This window comes from Salvelinus alpinus, chromosome 5 (assembly GCF_045679555.1).
Source record: "Salvelinus alpinus chromosome 5, SLU_Salpinus.1, whole genome shotgun sequence".
Lineage (NCBI taxonomy): Eukaryota > Metazoa > Chordata > Actinopteri > Salmoniformes > Salmonidae > Salvelinus > Salvelinus alpinus.
Genome location: NC_092090.1, coordinates 26,153,883 through 26,170,599, shown reverse-complemented (window position 1 = coordinate 26,170,599; position 16,717 = coordinate 26,153,883). Strand labels below are relative to the sequence as shown.

The following is a 16,717-nucleotide window of genomic DNA, read 5'->3' as shown; positions in this document are numbered from 1 at the left end:
GGGCAAAACTCCCAGGGGCTAGATGTGCCAAGCTTATAGAGACATACCCCAAGAGACTTGCAGATGTAACTGCTGCAAAAGGTGGCTCTACAAAGTATTGACTTTGGGGGGTGAATAGTTATGCATGCTCAAGTTATCTATTTTTTTTGTCTTATTTCATGTTTGTTTCACAAGAAAAAAATATTTTGCATCTTCAAAGTGGTAGGCATGTTGTGTAAATCAAAGGATACAAACCCCCACAAAATCCATTTTAATTCCAGGTAGTAAGGCATCAAAATAGGAAAAATGCCAAGTGCGGTGAAAACTTTTTGCATGAAAACTGCTTGCATGTGTCTGTTACATGCATGCGTCTGTGTGTGTGTGATTATACTCTGAGACAGGACAGGGGGAACCAGGCGGTGATCCTGGCACACCCAGCCTCTCATAAAGGCTCCTGTCATAGCAGGAGATCAGAGGCAGCCCGTGAAATCCAGCTAATAGGCATTATGGGATCCCCTTCCTTCTCCTTCCCTTTCCCTGCTCCGTACTCCCTACCTGCTCTGCTCTCCAGGCAGCTTCGTCTCCCTGCTCTGTACTCCCTACCTGCTCTGCTCTCCAGGCAGCTTCCTCTCCCTGCTCTGTACTCCCTACCTGATCTGCTCTCCAGGCAGCTTCCTCTCCCTGCTCTGTACTCCCTACCTGCTCTGCTCTCCAGTCAGCTTCGTCTCCCTGCTCTGTACTCCCTACCTGCTCTGCTCTCCAGTCAGCTTCGTCTCCCTGCTCTGTACTCCCTACCTGCTCTGCTCTCCAGGCAGCTTCCTCTCCCTGCTCTGTACTCCCTACCTGATCTGCTCTCCAGGCAGCTTCGTCTCCCTGCTCTGTACTCCCTACCTGATCTGCTCTCCAGGCAGCTTCCTCTCCCTGCTCTGTACTCCCTACCTGCTCTGCTCTCCAGTCAGCTTCCTCTCCCTGCTCTGTACTCCCTACCTGATCTGCTCTCCAGGCAGCTTCCTCTCCCTGCTCTGTACTCCCTACCTGATCTGCTCTCCAGGCAGCTTCCTCTCCCTGCTCTGTACTCCCTACCTGCTCTTCTCTCCAGTCAGCTTCGTCTCCCTGCTCTGTACTCCCTACCTACTCTGCTCTCCAGTCAGCTTCCTCTCCATGCTCTGTACTCCCTACCTACTCTGCTCTCCAGTCAGCTTCCTCTCCCTGCTCTGTACTCCCTACCTACTCTGCTTTCCAGTCAGCTTTGTCTCCCTGTTCTGTACTCCCTACCTACTCTGCTCTCCAGTCAGCTTTGTCTCCCTGCTCTGTACTCCCTACCTACTCTGCTCTCCAGTCAGCTTCGTCTCCCTGCTCTGTACTCCCTACCTGCTCTGCTCTCCAGTCAGCTTCGTCTCCCTGCTCTGTACTCCCTACCTACTCTGCTCTCCAGTCAGCTTCGTCTCCCTGCTCTGTACTCCCTACCTACTCTGCTCTCCAGTCAGCTTCCTCTCCCTGCTCTGTACTCCCTACCTGATCTGCTCTCCAGTCAGCTTCCTCTCCCTGCTCTGTACTCCCTACCTACTCTGCTCTCCAGTCAGCTTCCTCTCCATGCTCTGTACTCCGTACCTGCTCAGCTCTCCAGTCAGCTTCCTCTCCCTTCTCTGTACTCCCTACCTACTCTGCTCTCCAGTCAGCTTCCTCTCCATGCTCTGTACTCCGTACCTGCTCAGCTCTCCAGGCAGCTTCCTCTCCCTGCTCTGTACTCCCTACCTTCTCAGCTCTCCAGTCAGCTTCCTCTCCCTGCTCTGTACTCCCTACCTGCTCTGCTCTCCAGTCAGCTTCCTCTCCCTGCTCCGTACTCCCTACCTGCTCTGCTCTCCAGTCAGCTTCCTCTCCCTGCTCTGTACTCCCTACCTGCTCTGCTCTCCAGTCAGCTTCCTCTCCCTGCTCTGTACTCCCTACCTGCTCTGCTCTCCAGGCAGCTTCCTTTCACAGTGCATTTGTATCGTGTCGTCTTATCAGCCTTCACACAGATAGAGGACACATCACTCAGCAGACAGACAACCTCCTTAGTAAAAGGCCGTTATTGTATATAAGAATTTGTTCTTAACTGACTTGCCTAGTTAAATAAAGTAAATAAGGAGAGAGAGAGAGACAGAGAGAGAGGGGAGGAGTAAAGTAATATTCTGGGATGCTGGGGTTTTAAAACAATATGAGCAGTAAATTGTAGAAATAATCCAAACACAAAGTGGTAATTCAACCCTGAAGTGAAACCATTGAAAACCCTAAAAATAATCCCCAGTACTGTTATTTTTCTCTAATGTAAAATTAATGTCTGTAGCCCTTTGTAGAGCATTCTAGTATGCGTCCCCTGTGCTCAGCTCGGCAGGGTGAACTCTCAGGACCCTGTCTGCTCATTCACTCCTGGGTCCAGTCAATAAGGCTATTTCTGATCTCCGGATGGCTATGGTTTCAAAGCCTGTTTAAATAGGCGCCCACAAAGCCGGAAGCACCAACCTCAGTCAGCCCTCTCCTCCTCTCCTCTCCCGCGTGGAGGACATTTCTCTAAATATTGAGAGGGAGGCTCAGCTTCCAGCCCGTGGTAAAGGGGGAGGAGGGAGAGAGAGAGAGCGTGAGAAAGAGCGAGAGAGAGAGCGAGAGAGAGAGAGAGAGAGAGAGAGAGAGAGAGAGAGAGAGAGAGAGAGAGAGAGAGAGAGAGAGAGAGAGAGAGAGAGAGAGGAAGAAAGCCTCCCCCACAGCTCCCACCACACACACCCGGCATGGTGACGACAGACAGGGAAGCGCAGTTCAGGGCTCCCGGTGCTAAACTCTGAACGGCAAACGTTTGGCAGAGTAATTACACGCCACAGTGCACTGGGAGTGATTAGTGATAGTTGTCTGTTAAAAGTGTTTGGAGGCTCAGAGAACCCTTTATGTGCCACGGTTGCCTTCCCCTCCACTAATGTTTAGGTTTCATTTGCATCAGGGAGGAAGGAGTCACATGTCAACACAAATAAAGCACGTCTATAAAAGAACAGTATCGTTCATATCCTATTTTATGCAAATGTCAGTACAGTATTTTCAAATGAGATTACATTTATTTCAATAATATGTTTCCTTCAATACCTTCTAGGAAACTATAACAACAAAACAATTTACACTTTTCAACATAACACTTCTCAACTTAACTGGGTCGTATCTGCAGAACTATGTCACATCTATAGAACTATACTAGGCCTGCGGCTTGTTTTGGTCTGGATCAAAATAAATGGCACAAAGTGGGTATTCCACTCTAAAGGCGTCTCCATTGCCAGGTCATGTCACGCTCTGGTGCGTTGCCGTCAACACACTCAGGTGGCGTAGCGGCAGCCGAGCCTGCAGCCTGCCTTTCCTTTGATCTCCCTGCTGTGTTTACCTTAGCTGGTTAGCTATGGCGTCTCAGTCTTAGTCACTACGGCATGCAGCAGATGTGCCTGTAAGGCAGCTGAAAGGTGAGTAGTACTCGCAGATAGCTAGTTCGCCCAGTTGTTAAACACATCACAGAGAAATAAGGGGGGAAAGGAGAGAGTCATGAGGAGGATGGACTGTGGGATTATAGACACCACCTGATAACTCCTAAACCACAACACACACACTGGACCTTGAGCTGAGAGTCGGGTGGCAAAGGGAAACAAACGCACCTCATGGACATCCACTGGGGAGGACAAAATACCTGAGGGGTTTGACTAGGGGATTGAGAGGACGTAAGACAGTACCTGTGGTGGAAGCCTCTCCAGATCTGCACCAGGTGTGAGGCATTAAGGAGAGGAGCTCTGCGTCTGTCTCTATCACCCAGGGCCCAGGGCGGTGTGTCAGGTGCTGTGTGCTGTCGGTCTCTCAAAACAGGGCCTGACTGAGGAACCAAATTGATTACAAAGACAACAATGTGGACAATGATTTCAAGTTTACTATTGCCTCTGTTTATACAGTGTACAACAATTTAGTAAACATAGCTTATTACTGATGTGCAATAAAAACAATATCCAGAGAGATGTGATTGTACAGACAACAACGCCTACATCACATTCTGCTGTCAGTTTACACCTGGCACTTCCTCACACTAATCATACAGCACAATGTGTTAAAGCTGCTGGCTGGTGGTTATTGTCCTGAAACAAAAACCCACTGTAATGAATACAGAGAACACAGCACCACTGTTGCACTGGAATACATACTTCATTACAGAGAAGAAAACCATGTGGGCATTGTTGTTTCTGCAGATTATACATGACACACAGAACAGAGGGGTAAGACTGTAAGACGAGTAAGTGTATCACAGGCAGTGGGAGAGGTAACTCTATACCTCAGAGCTGGGAGAGAGAAGGAGAGGGAGAATGCGACTAGGCACGTGCGGAATGCAGAGTGGCGGGGAGAGAGAGCAATGTACATTTCAAATGTTCAAGGATGTTTCCATTGCATGTTTATGAAACATGGCTGCTAGGACTACAAAGGTAAGAGGATATGGCATCAAAGGCCTCCCTTAGAAAACACAAAAAAACAGAAACATTGCTGCACTGAAATGTACAGCAGAACTCCTTCTCCTCTGCTCTACTCTGGTCTTTAACTCGCATTTGATTGCAGTGTACAGGCCTCAAATCAAGGCCCTGCAATCCATTTTCTCACTGTAACCTACCGCTGGGTCTGTAGTGGGTTTAAAGTAGGAGGTAGACAGACAGAACTGGTCCGAGTGGCTATAGGCAGAGAGAGAGAGAGAGAGAGAGAGAGAGAGAGAGAGAGAGAGAGAGAGAGAGAGAGAGAGAGAGAGAGAGAGAGAGAGAGAGAGAGAGAGAGAGAGAGAGAGAGAGAGAGAGAGAGAGAGAGAGAGAGAGAGAGAGAGAGAGAGAGAGGAGGGAGGGAGGGAGGGAGGGAAAACAGAGAAAAACAGAAAGAGAGAAAAACAGAGAGAGAGAAACACACATAGAGATAGAAAGAGAGAGAGAAAGAGATAGAGAGAACAAGAGAGAGAGAGAGGGGGAGGTGGTGTTCTGTTCTGGATGAAAATACCTCATTTAGGGAAACAAAAGACATAATGGAACGGGGTGTGTGGGAAAGAACGAGGGCAAAGTGCGGATGTGGGTCCAAAATGGCACCCTATTGCCTATAAAGTGCACTACTTTTGACCAAAGCCCTAGTCTCTATTAATCCACTACTTTTGACCGAAGTAGTGCACTACATAGGGAATAGGGTGCCATTTCAAACACAGTCTTGTAGCCCTACTGTAAGTGCAGCCAGTGACCGACACCAGGCAGAGCCTGCCTGTCTGATGACGGTCAGGGTAATATTGTTTACAAGCTCCCTCAGCAGAACCCCACTGCCCTCCTCCAACCATCAGCCAGCCACAGAGCTCGCCCTCTACTTAAGGCAACAAGACTGGAATGTGTTCACTTCAGCATTACAAGCCTATTAAAATACACTTTTAATTATGCTACAATCTCTCCAGGGATCATTTATTTTCCTCTCCTCCTCTCTTGAACTGCGTGTTCTTTGACATCTGCACCAAGAGATCAACAGCACAACTGGAACTGGGAACTAGCATGTGTTGTTTTCTAACTAGCTCCAATTAAAGGGCATGTTGACAGATTATAGTACGTAGCTTCTGCTACTGGTACGGCTGGTGGTAGTTTGTGCTCCAAACTAGTAGGGTGAGGAGGAAGGGTAGGCGGTTGATGGGGAGAAGAATAGTGAGGAGAGAGGGGTGAGGAGGGGAGGGAGGAGAGGGTGAAGAGGGTGGGGAGGGTAGAAGAAGCGGCTGATGGGAGGGGAAGAAAGGGGGCTTATGGGAGATATCTCATGTACACAACATAACCAGGCAGCCCTGGGGGGTTAATGTGTTTACACTACCTGGGCTGTGATCTATCATCAACCTCATCAACTTCTATTACCCTTCACATACATAACCAAGCAGCATCTCTAACGTCTTACCCAACCGCCGATCCACAACACTCACTCACACAATTTCTATTGGATTAGTAAAATGCTAATATCCAGGGTATAACCCACTCCCCCACTAGACTGGGTTGATGTGCAGTACTGTACATCATCATTCCAGTAGTTGATTTATATTTAGTGCCGCTGTGCCTTTTCAAGGCGTTTCGGGTTGAACACCTCAACAGCTTCAAAGGAGTTGTTGTATATATGCATATGAAACGGCAACCACATGGAACCTATAGCATTATCATAACAAGTCCTCCATAATAGTTGTTTTCTTATATCTGCTAAGACAACAGACAGACATTCCCTCTGATCCTGAATCAGTTTACCTACACCAGTGAGAGGCGTAAAAATGGGGGATGAATACAGTACACTTTATGAGCATGGACCATCTGTGATCTTTAGGCTAACAACACAACTGGTAAGCGGATCATCATAAGTCTATAATGTGCATAAAATGTGCATTATTTCTCCCATATTGCACATAATAGCATAATAACAGTGATGGCGTGGGTTCACCACAGAGCAGAGCCCATGCAGTCAGGCTGAGGTTAGCTAGGTGCTGATGGGGGAGGTGCCTGCCTCAAAGAGCTTCTTTTCACTTTACTCAGGCTTCATTATGCCCAATCAATATTCATTTAGTCACTAGAACTATTGACTCATTTCTAAAATAAAACTACAGGTAATTTGTCTTGTCATGGAATAGGGTGTATTATCCCTTTAGAAAGAAAACAGAGTGGGTGGGATGGGACGGGGTGACCCATAGAAAGCTGGATACAATTGTAAATATATTTTTTGATAAGACATTGAAAAATCAATGTCTGCTTCCTGCAATCCGTCTCGAGCAAATCAATCATAATCTGCACAGTTGGTAGTGGGATGCGAGAGAGAGAGAGAGCGAGAGAGAGAGAGAGAGAGAGAGAGAGAGAGAGAGAGAGAGAGAGAGAGAGAGAGAGAGAGAGAGAGAGAGAGAGAGAGAGAGAGAGAGAGAGAGAGAGAGAGAGAGATAGAGAAGGGAGAGAGAGAAGGGAGACCGAGAGAGAGAGAGAAGAAAGGGTGGAAGGGCCCAATCTTTGTCTGATATCTCTGATTTCTGAATGGCTTCTCATCATGGTGATAATAGGGTCATCATTTCAACACTTAGCTAACCCCAGCCCCTTCCATTCAGCCTGGGGTAGAGGGGAGTAGAGGGGAGGACAGGCTCCAGAGAAAGAGGAGTGGACTCATTCTAGCCCCATTCATCTTAATTCAGATTGGCAGACAGACACCGACAGAAGTGACCTAGAAAAGAAAAATATCAAGGGGACCAAATCAGTTGAGATGTTGCCCTGGTGTGTACTATAGCAATAAGTATGTTATTAAACTAGTTATATCAAATGATTGTATGTAATTACAGAATGTTTTCTGAACAATACATACATTAACAAAGAACCTAATGTCTTGAATAGGGGAATTTCTGTTTTGAAATTTACATGTTTGTTTCAAATGTAGGCTTATGTTTGGGCTCGGTAATATAGTTAGGTTCACATTTGAAGTAAAAGGAGTGTGACCTGAATGTCAGTCTGATGTGAACTCCATGCCACCATCTGTAGGCATCTCTAGTAAAACTGGATAGCAGCATGACATCACACAACAAAGATGGCCGTACATAGTGCTGACTTCTGACCACATTACAAAATGGAAGTTAAGTATAAGTTATAAAGAAGATATATACTTGGATATGACTGCATAGGTAAATGGGTGCATACATTAAATAATAAATGAACCAACAACAAAAATACACAAACAGCACAATGTGTATTATCTTGGTTTTTAATATTTTCATATTGGTAACTTGGATAATAACAAAATCATGCCCATTTAGAATAATATTACATGAAATATCCCCAAAACATCTTATGACACCAGATAAATATCAGTAGTGTTGATTCAATCACTAATACTTTTACAGCTAGTTAGTAGGTTTTATAGCCACAATAATGTTGCGCCACCTACAAATTAATTTCTATTGTCAGCAATAGGATCCGCAAAAATTGTTCAGTCGAGGGACGCAGTCGAGGGACGCAGAAATGTTTAATCATTTCATTAAAAAAATGCAAGGTCAAAAATAAATAGCATCCATTATTTGCAGCAGATCTCCCCAAAGCATTGGGAGCGACACTGTTTTGAATTTCAATTGGCCTCCAAGTGGCAAAAGCCCACAGCTAATACAACAAAGAAAAGTTGGTGTCAACTAATCGGTTTAGGACACATATTTAGAAGGGCTTCTAAATTCTTATGAATACTTGAAGCGGGTTTCCCTCCTATAGGTACCAACTAACCACTGCTTTCTAGAGAGCACAGCACACCTGACCGTGTGCAACGAAGGAATCTGTCAAGCGCATGACGTTAACCAACTTAATTAAACTTAACCATCATCTCTATGAACGCGAGAGGCAATTAGTCTAGTACAATAGTTAATGCTTTCTAATAATAGTCTCTAAATCCAAATGAGATTACGCCTGCTCCCTCAGGCATTTTCACTGTGATACTTCATCCTTCATAAGCATGTTTGGTTTGCTCCACGGCTGGGCTCTCTCTTCTGCTCTTACTGGTTTCTCGACCAGTGTGGACTAGTCCTACAGAAGCTGTCTGAATTGTACTGCTTTTTCATATCTATACAAAAGTCTAACAAGTGTAAGACACTTGGAATAGCTTCCAGTCAATGATGTCCAGCAGAGTGTGCGTAAAGCTTTTGCTTGAGCATGTCATAGGATATGTCAATTTATTGTCCGTTTTTTCTATATCTTATCAAACGTATGTTTTGACAACTATGACGTTTAATATATTTAAATAGAAGTAGAATACACACTTGATTTGAAATACATATATAATAGGTAAATACACAGCTTCAAAGTGGTATGACATATGTATAACATACAGACTAGCTTATACTTGAAAACGATTTTATCCCATGTATTTGATTATGCTCTAATATAATATTATAACCGATTAAATAAGCGAGAGTGCACACAACTTCAGCTAGGGTATAATTCTGTAAAGGAAAATGATCCGTTTCCTACCTTTTCCTCAGCACGAGCTATAAGTATTTTCCCGCTCCTTGTGATCTCACACACACAAACACACATATACACACACCCCCTCGTCCTACTTCAGAATAGACCTCTTATCATGCGCGTATGGTGCCTGGAAGTCATTATTGTCGATAATAGAGTATCAATGCATATTGACGTCATTCAAAAAATACCTCTCTCCTCTCTCGGTATCCCTGGTAACCGGTATGCTATTCAGAGATGAGTGACTGAGCATTGGCCATTCATTACGTCCCTCATTGAAGAACAGTAAATATAATTGGCCAATAATGCAATGAATGTGGCTTAAACCATTGCGGGCACTCATGACAACTTCAATGGGAAAAGTACAATTACACTTGGGATAGGTGTTTACTTAGATTATTATTGATTAATTTGTATATTATACGAAATCAATTATGGGCTAATAGTTAGCTGTAGTCTATATTTAAAAAACATTTATAAGCAACAGTAGCAAATACCTTTATGGCACATATCTATTGTAGCCCTGCTCAAAGGGGAAATACATTGACATAGGCCTACCATTAAATAAAATATTTTGACTTTGTTTTCAGTTTATTAATGGCAAAATATTATCAATAATAGTAGTACTATTATTAGTAGTAGGCCTAATAGTATTATAATGATCATCATCAGTAGAGTAGGATATCATTATTTCTAGACCTCTACTTTTTCTTCAAAAATAGATGTAGTAGGTCTAGTATAAACAATATCAACATGAGTATCCTGAACCTTATATACGAGTGTTGTCATAGATGTTGCTGCAAGAACATGAGGAAGAAAAACTGTTGGGGTAACAATAATTAGTTCGGCTATCATAGCATTGCGGGTGGTTGTAAAAGTAGGTATTCTAGTATCGTTGTCATCATCATTATTCTCTCTTCATGTATGTATCTTTCTTGCCTTTCCCCAACTCTGCATTGGCTCACTGTACCAGCGTCACTACTCTCTGCTGCTCTCCAGAGGGTTTCAAAGCGTAGGAACACGTGACACTATGCACACACTTTTTAGCAGCGCCTACAGCGATCCCTTTCGGTTTATCGGAGATTTGAACTATAAAGCCAGAAACAATCAGCACTGTGACTATAAGGCCCGTGGATGTCTGTATTTAAAAAAATATTTAATCCGAATATGCATTATTACACCTTTATTGTGGTTAAAATATGAGCCTAAAATGTATTTTCTAAATATAAAACTATTGCAATTTTAAAAATAAATTGTGCAATATTATTATAATATCAATACTATTATAATAGTATAGCCTAACTAATTATGAATAGGTAATTTATTATCAGAGTATAAATATTTGTATTATCATTAGGCCTATTAATATTGGCCTGTCATTATATTGATGATAATGTAATAAATAATTCAGGAATAATTCATATATGGCACAGGTGCGTAAAAAGCCATTGTGCTGAAATGAAAAATCTGGATATCCATAATGGCCGATAAGCGCAATATATTAAATAAATCGTGACTCTCCATATTTCTGCAGAGAAACGTATCTGGTGGCATCAAAGGAGATTACATCCAGTGGTCATAGCGGATTTGCTGTAGTTCATATGGTACTAATCTGCCCTCGCTTGGGGCTTTTATGACTTTCGGGGTGAGAGAGAGCGAGAGAGTGTATGTGACTGGTTTATTCCTGGATCTATGGAGAAAACTATTTAGCAGCCGCTTCAGTTAACAGCTGTCACACGTTAAGAGTTGCTTATCCCACAGTTGAGTGGAATGCTTCCTAGATTTCAGCTAATATTACAAATTGCTGGTTAAGAAAAAAAAAACGTTTACACAAACAGCCAAACCTCAATTGTTTGGGATAAAGGTTATATTTATATTATACTGTGTATTATTCGCGTCATAATTTATGCATGCTCTTGCCATGTCTTACCCTAACAACACAAAATGCGTCTGGCGTAAGAATGTCTAAATGCACAAAATAAATCGAAATCAAAAACCGTCGCCCCTTTTTAGCTCCCGTTGCGGATTTTAACGTAGGATCACCGACAGTCAGTTAGGCTGTTACGAGGCATCTATTCAAAAATACAAGTTTTGCGCTCAAAAGAAACAATAAACCATAAACCATGGAAAAAAGAAGAGCAGCGTGCAGAACATGGAGCGCTTTTTCCCCTTCAGTATCTGAAAAGCTCTTTCTGACAGACAACAGCCCATTTGTTATTGATCAAGTGTGAAAGTGACGGCTTCGTGTATTTAGAATAAGAAGAAAGTTGGAGTCGATCTACTGGCTCGCATGATATCGCCATCCAGGGGCTGGTGCACTGGAGTCCTACAGCACCGAGCCTTGTTAGAGAAAAACAAATAGAGAAATAGCGGGAGAGGGATTGTTAGTGAGAGAAGGAGAGGGCGAGAGGGAGGGGGGAAAGCGGGGAGAAAAAAGAAAACATGGAGAGAGAGATAGGCAGGGCTGTGGTATTAACCCTAAGCTTTCTTTTCCTTCGATGACTACACCCCGATAGGAGGAGCGTGAAGAACGTAGTAGGCGTCAGAATCCTCAATTTCCAACTTAGCATCTTGGCAGGACATTTTCCCAAGCAAAGCCCCCATCCGAAGGCAAAAAACTTATTCTGCACGGCATGAGACAGAGTGAGCAAGTGAGAGAGAGAGAGATAGGAAAAATAGAGCGTAGCAAGCAAACACAACCGTCAGTTGAAGCTGACTATCAGCAACTAAAAATCTATATCTAAGTCTATGTATTTGTTTATATTTTTGCTTTCTCCCACAATCATTTAGAGGGGAACAGACAGCGGTCTGTTGATACGAGACTCCTATGACTGAAATCGGACAGTGCATGAGAAAATAAAGAGGAAAAGTGCGCAAGTAAGTTGCTTACTTTCGGGGCTTTCACCATGGCGTATCCTCAGGGCTATTTGTACCAGCCATCCGCTTCGTTGGCGCTGTATTCATGCCCAGCGTACAGCACCAGCGTTATATCGGGACCCAGGACCGAAGAACTTGGTAGATCCTCATCTGGCTCTGCTTTTGCTCCCTATGCCGGATCTACCGCGTTCACCAGCGCTTCACCCGGGTACAACTCCCATCTCCCGTACAGTGCGGAGGCGGGAGCGGCCGCCACATTCGCTTCATACGTGGTGAGTGAGAGAGCATAAAATCGAAATTGCCGAGTGGAAAAACATGTGGAAAATCTTATATTGTATTGTTGGTAGGCCTATGTGTAGAATTTTAGCATGGTGCAAATGAGGCAAATCTATTTCTGGTTTAGCGTGCGTCTGTATTTTGTTGATGACTCTTTTACATTTGGGTAAGTTAGTTGTAAATAGGCCCATCCATTTTGATGCAAAGACGAACATGCAAAATAACTAATTAGGCTAATTTGCATGTTATTGTTCTTTGGATAAATGCATTTTTTTCTGTAAATAATGAGCAATGAAATAGGTCGTTGTGTTGAATCAGTTTGCATACAATAACAAACAGCAAGCTCCCCACCTCGGTAGAACACATTATATTCTATAGTTATTTGTTGGATAAGGTCTTTATTAGTCTATGCGAAATTACAAACTCGTTTATTTAGGGCTACTCGGTTGTTTTTATGGGCATTGACCAAATGTTCGTTAACTTGGGAACACAGATCCTAATATTTAACATGTTCTAAATCTGAATGTGAGTTGAGCACGCAGTTATAAGCACATGAAACCAGGTATTCAGGCCAGCTGAATAATGGTGGGAAATAATGATAGTAAAATCCTGTCTTGGTAAAATTATGACAAGAGAAGACATGGTAGGCCTGTTACGCATGATCTTAAGGCTTCATCTAATTTGTAAATGAGGTTGCTTTCACTACGCATAGATTACTTTGTAGTGGCTACAGAGTCAGCAAGACAGGCGCATCTTGAATACAAAAACGCACAAAGAAAAATAAAGTTGAGACAATGTCCATCTGTGTAAAATGTAAAAAGTGCATTGGTGACGCATCTGATGCTTGATTTCTTGTAACCAACCTAAACGTCAGAGGTGTGTATGTGTGTGTGTTTGTGCGTGTTTTTTATGCTGCCTTGTTATTGTTTGAAACTTATTTTGTAATGTTTGAATTGTTATGAGTCGTTAAAATTATCTGAAAAGCATTTTCTTTTCGACGGCTTTGTTTTCAGAGTTCTCCCTATGACCACACGACGGGCATGGCTGGGTCTATAGGATATCACCCCTACGCTGCTCCCCTGGGTTCATACCCCTACGGTGACCCGGCATACCGAAAAAACGCGACCCGGGATGCCACCGCCACTCTCAAAGCCTGGTTGAACGAGCACCGTAAGAACCCCTACCCCACCAAGGGGGAGAAGATCATGCTGGCCATCATCACCAAAATGACCCTCACCCAAGTTTCCACCTGGTTCGCCAACGCCAGGAGGAGGCTAAAGAAGGAGAACAAGATGACCTGGACTCCCCGAAACCGGAGCGAGGACGAGGAGGAAGACGAGAACATCGATCTGGAAAAGAATGACGACGACGAGCCTAGCAAGCCGACAGACAAGGGAGACTCGACAGACACAGAGTCAGGTCTGTAGAAAAATCATCAATTTTTTATCGCAGTCGTTTCCACTCAGGGCGCAAAATGAATTGCTGGTTAATGGTGGTATATTATTTATAATGGGACAATTGCTTTAAATAATAATCACCTTGAACTCCCCTCATTTGACTTATCATGTGCTGAAAATTGCTGGTGACGTAAAGTGTTTAGCATTCGATTTATCTTTAACTGCATAATAAGGCGGGTTGCAGCTGGTGGACTGGGCTGTGTATCGCCTAATGATAATTATTACGATTAAAACACAAGCATTAATATCACGGTTTTCAGTAGCTGTATGCCTAGTTGTTTGCAGGCCTATTATTTATTAGCCTACTTATTATGATAACTAGGCCGATTACTATGGTAATTAGCATATGCACAAATATGAACGCATGAGTGCATGAATTAGGGGCCTATAACATATTGGTAGCCTATCTGTATCTTATGTCAATGTTATACATCTTTTTCACAGTAACTTAACTCTTGTTTCTCTCTCACTGCAGATCATAAATTGCTGAACCCGGGGGACATAGTGTGCGACAGATTTAAAGAGGAGAATCATGGCAAAGAAACGGATCCCCTTCTGAGCGACTCGGAATTAAAAGACCAGGGGGATCGGACAGAGTTACTGCCCGAGTCTGCTAAACCCACCACCTCGTCTCCATCCGCCGTGCCTCGGGGAGGAACCGAGCTCGTTGCGCAAGACAAGCCGTCAGAAATGGGCCATGCGCCGGGCACGGTAAACAGCAACGTGACGTCTGTTATTCACTCCTCCCCATCGGCCCCTAAACCCAAACTCTGGTCCCTGGCTGAGATCGCAACGTCCTCAGACAGGTGTAAGAGCAGCAGCGACGGGCCGCAGGGCCATGGGATGGGTCACAGCACAGTGATCACCACCAATGCAGCGTCACCATCACGGTCCTCCCCACAGTGCCCTCTCCCAAACAGCACAGTCCTATCCAGGCCTATCTACTACACGTCCCCTTTTTACCCGGGCTACACGAACTATGGCAGCTTTGGACATCTTCACAGTCACAGCAATCACGGCTCGGGCACGGGCTCCACCGCACATTTCAATGGATTAAACCAGACTGTGTTAAATAGAGCAGAAGCTTTGGTAAGAGAAAGCCAGAAAGGCAGAGGCCAAACGCAGGTAGATCTTTGTAAAGACTCCCCTTATGAACTAAAGAAAGGTATGTCAAACATTTAATACCTTGATCCCTTTCAAAAATCCATCGGACTTTTATTTATTATTTGTGGTTGCATTACAAAAAATAAGAAAAATAATAATGATAAAGGAAAATTCTGAGAACAGTTATTTTCTGAGTAAATGCTTATCTTCAAATCTTAGTTTCTGAATGGTTAATCCTAAATATGTAACAAGAATGGTCTTCATCGCTGCAGCCGCCTGAGTCTATTTGTATTAAAGACTAATATGTATATTTAATGTAGCATTTTTGTATTTAAAATGGACAATACACTATCTTTGAAGTAAATTATGAGAAAAAAAATACACGTGTGCAGCGATTATTCTGGGGGGAGCGGGAGGGGACAACTGTTATTATCAAATGTGTCAGAAGGGCTTGAAAGAGAAACACATTATGGAAAATGAAAGAGGTATTTATCGATGGGATTGTGTTCTTTTACCCCGTGACAGGTGTATCAATTACATTTTCGATACAAAAAGAGCACTTCAACTTTATACAACATGAGAACATGTCGAAATTTCTCAAATTCTCGAGTGAAAAACATATAGGCCTACAGCCTTTTAGGTCTACCCAAATATTTACATTTTGGTGGGGTTTGGCCAAAGATATTGGCAAGAGTTTACTGAATATATGTATATTTCTGGCTCTATGTTTCCTATTCCTTTCTACATGTGCAGTAGGAGGATACTTATGAAGGTGAATATGATAACAACGGCGTAACTGGAGGCCCAGTCGTTTAACCCAATTACTTTCCAACCGCAACGTGTTATAAGCAAAGCAATCAGGTGGCGAACTCCAGTAATGAGTTCGATTTTATGCCAAATTTAGAGCTCATTACTATTTCCAAGGCGTGGCAAAGCTGTTAAAAGGACGCAACCATGCATTTATGGCTTCAGAGCACACTGGCTAGTTATATCATTAATGTTGGAGCCTCCTTAATGACGCGTTGGATGTGAAACACTCATGGTTAGGTTTGGAGAGAAGGAGGATAGCAAGACTAGCATGTCATGCACACAGTAAAGGCCACATAGTTTCCAGGGTTTCATCTGTTTTGTCAGTAACCGAGCCTCTCACTGTCCTCAAGGCTCAAACTCTTCCTTCCCACTTCCGCAGGTAGGTGTCACACTTGCTCCTAATTTCAGGGGTCTCATTCTTAATCCGTCACGGAAAGCCGTCCCTGATCGAATGGCCTAGTTAAAATGGACCAAAGACTGGAAGGCGGAGAGAGAGAGAGAGAGAGAGAGAGACACTTGAAATGGTCACAGTTATTACATGTTTACTATAACAATACTGCCAAATGGGAAAACCTGAATATTACAATGTATTAACATGGGACAAACCATTTCCTTTCCGGAAATACAATACCGTGGTGGATTTTCGAGAGAGAAAAAAATGTTAATGTGGCCTAATCTTTGAAATTTTGATTAAGGCTGATTTGTAAGATGAGACAAATGGTGTCTTGATTTGGCACAGATATTGGGAAAGGATTTGAAAACAAATCTGTTAATTATTATCGAATTATTATTATATTATTACAGCTAGTAATATTTGTTTTATCAGGTGCCAATTTTGTTTTGTTTTATAATCAGTAGTGAACCTTTAGTGCTTCTAGTATCATTATAATCAGTTGATCAACGCGGGAGTACATTAGCTCATGGCTTCATGGAATTACTCCCAACATTTCATATATATTCCTGTTTCTATTTCTAAACAACTCAATCTTTGTCTTGATTATTTCTATTGGAAAAATATTGAAATAGGCCTACGTTTAATAATTTAGAATAATCTCAAGTAATAATAATAATAATAATAATAACAGTAATAATGAACTAGTGAAGTGGGCCAGCTTGCTCTTGTTTACTGCCTTTCATTAATCTCTATAGTTTACTTTCCGCACTCGAGTTGAAGGCTCCCCTGGGCTTTATATAATTCCCTTA

The 16,717-nt window shown here is 43.1% G+C and overlaps 2 protein-coding genes across 2 annotated transcripts; both read left to right on the top strand.

The window, feature by feature from the left end:
- The first annotated feature begins 344 nt into the window (after positions 1 to 344).
- On the top strand, positions 345 to 2,405 carry LOC139575277 (keratin-associated protein 16-1-like). The gene is made up of 3 exons (XM_071400236.1): positions 345 to 462; positions 551 to 1,797; positions 2,346 to 2,405. Exons 1-3 carry the CDS (start codon positions 345 to 347, stop codon positions 2,403 to 2,405), a joined length of 1,425 nt encoding a protein of 474 aa, XP_071256337.1.
- A 9,085-nt stretch (positions 2,406 to 11,490) lies between these two features.
- Positions 11,491 to 15,014, top strand: irx5a (iroquois homeobox 5a). Its single transcript, XM_071401151.1, has 3 exons — positions 11,491 to 12,139; positions 13,157 to 13,562; positions 14,076 to 15,014. The coding sequence occupies exons 1-3, from the start codon at positions 11,897 to 11,899 to the stop codon at positions 14,780 to 14,782; spliced, it is 1,356 nt and encodes a 451-aa protein (XP_071257252.1). The 5' UTR covers positions 11,491 to 11,896; the 3' UTR covers positions 14,783 to 15,014.
- The last annotated feature ends 1,703 nt before the right edge of the window (positions 15,015 to 16,717 follow it).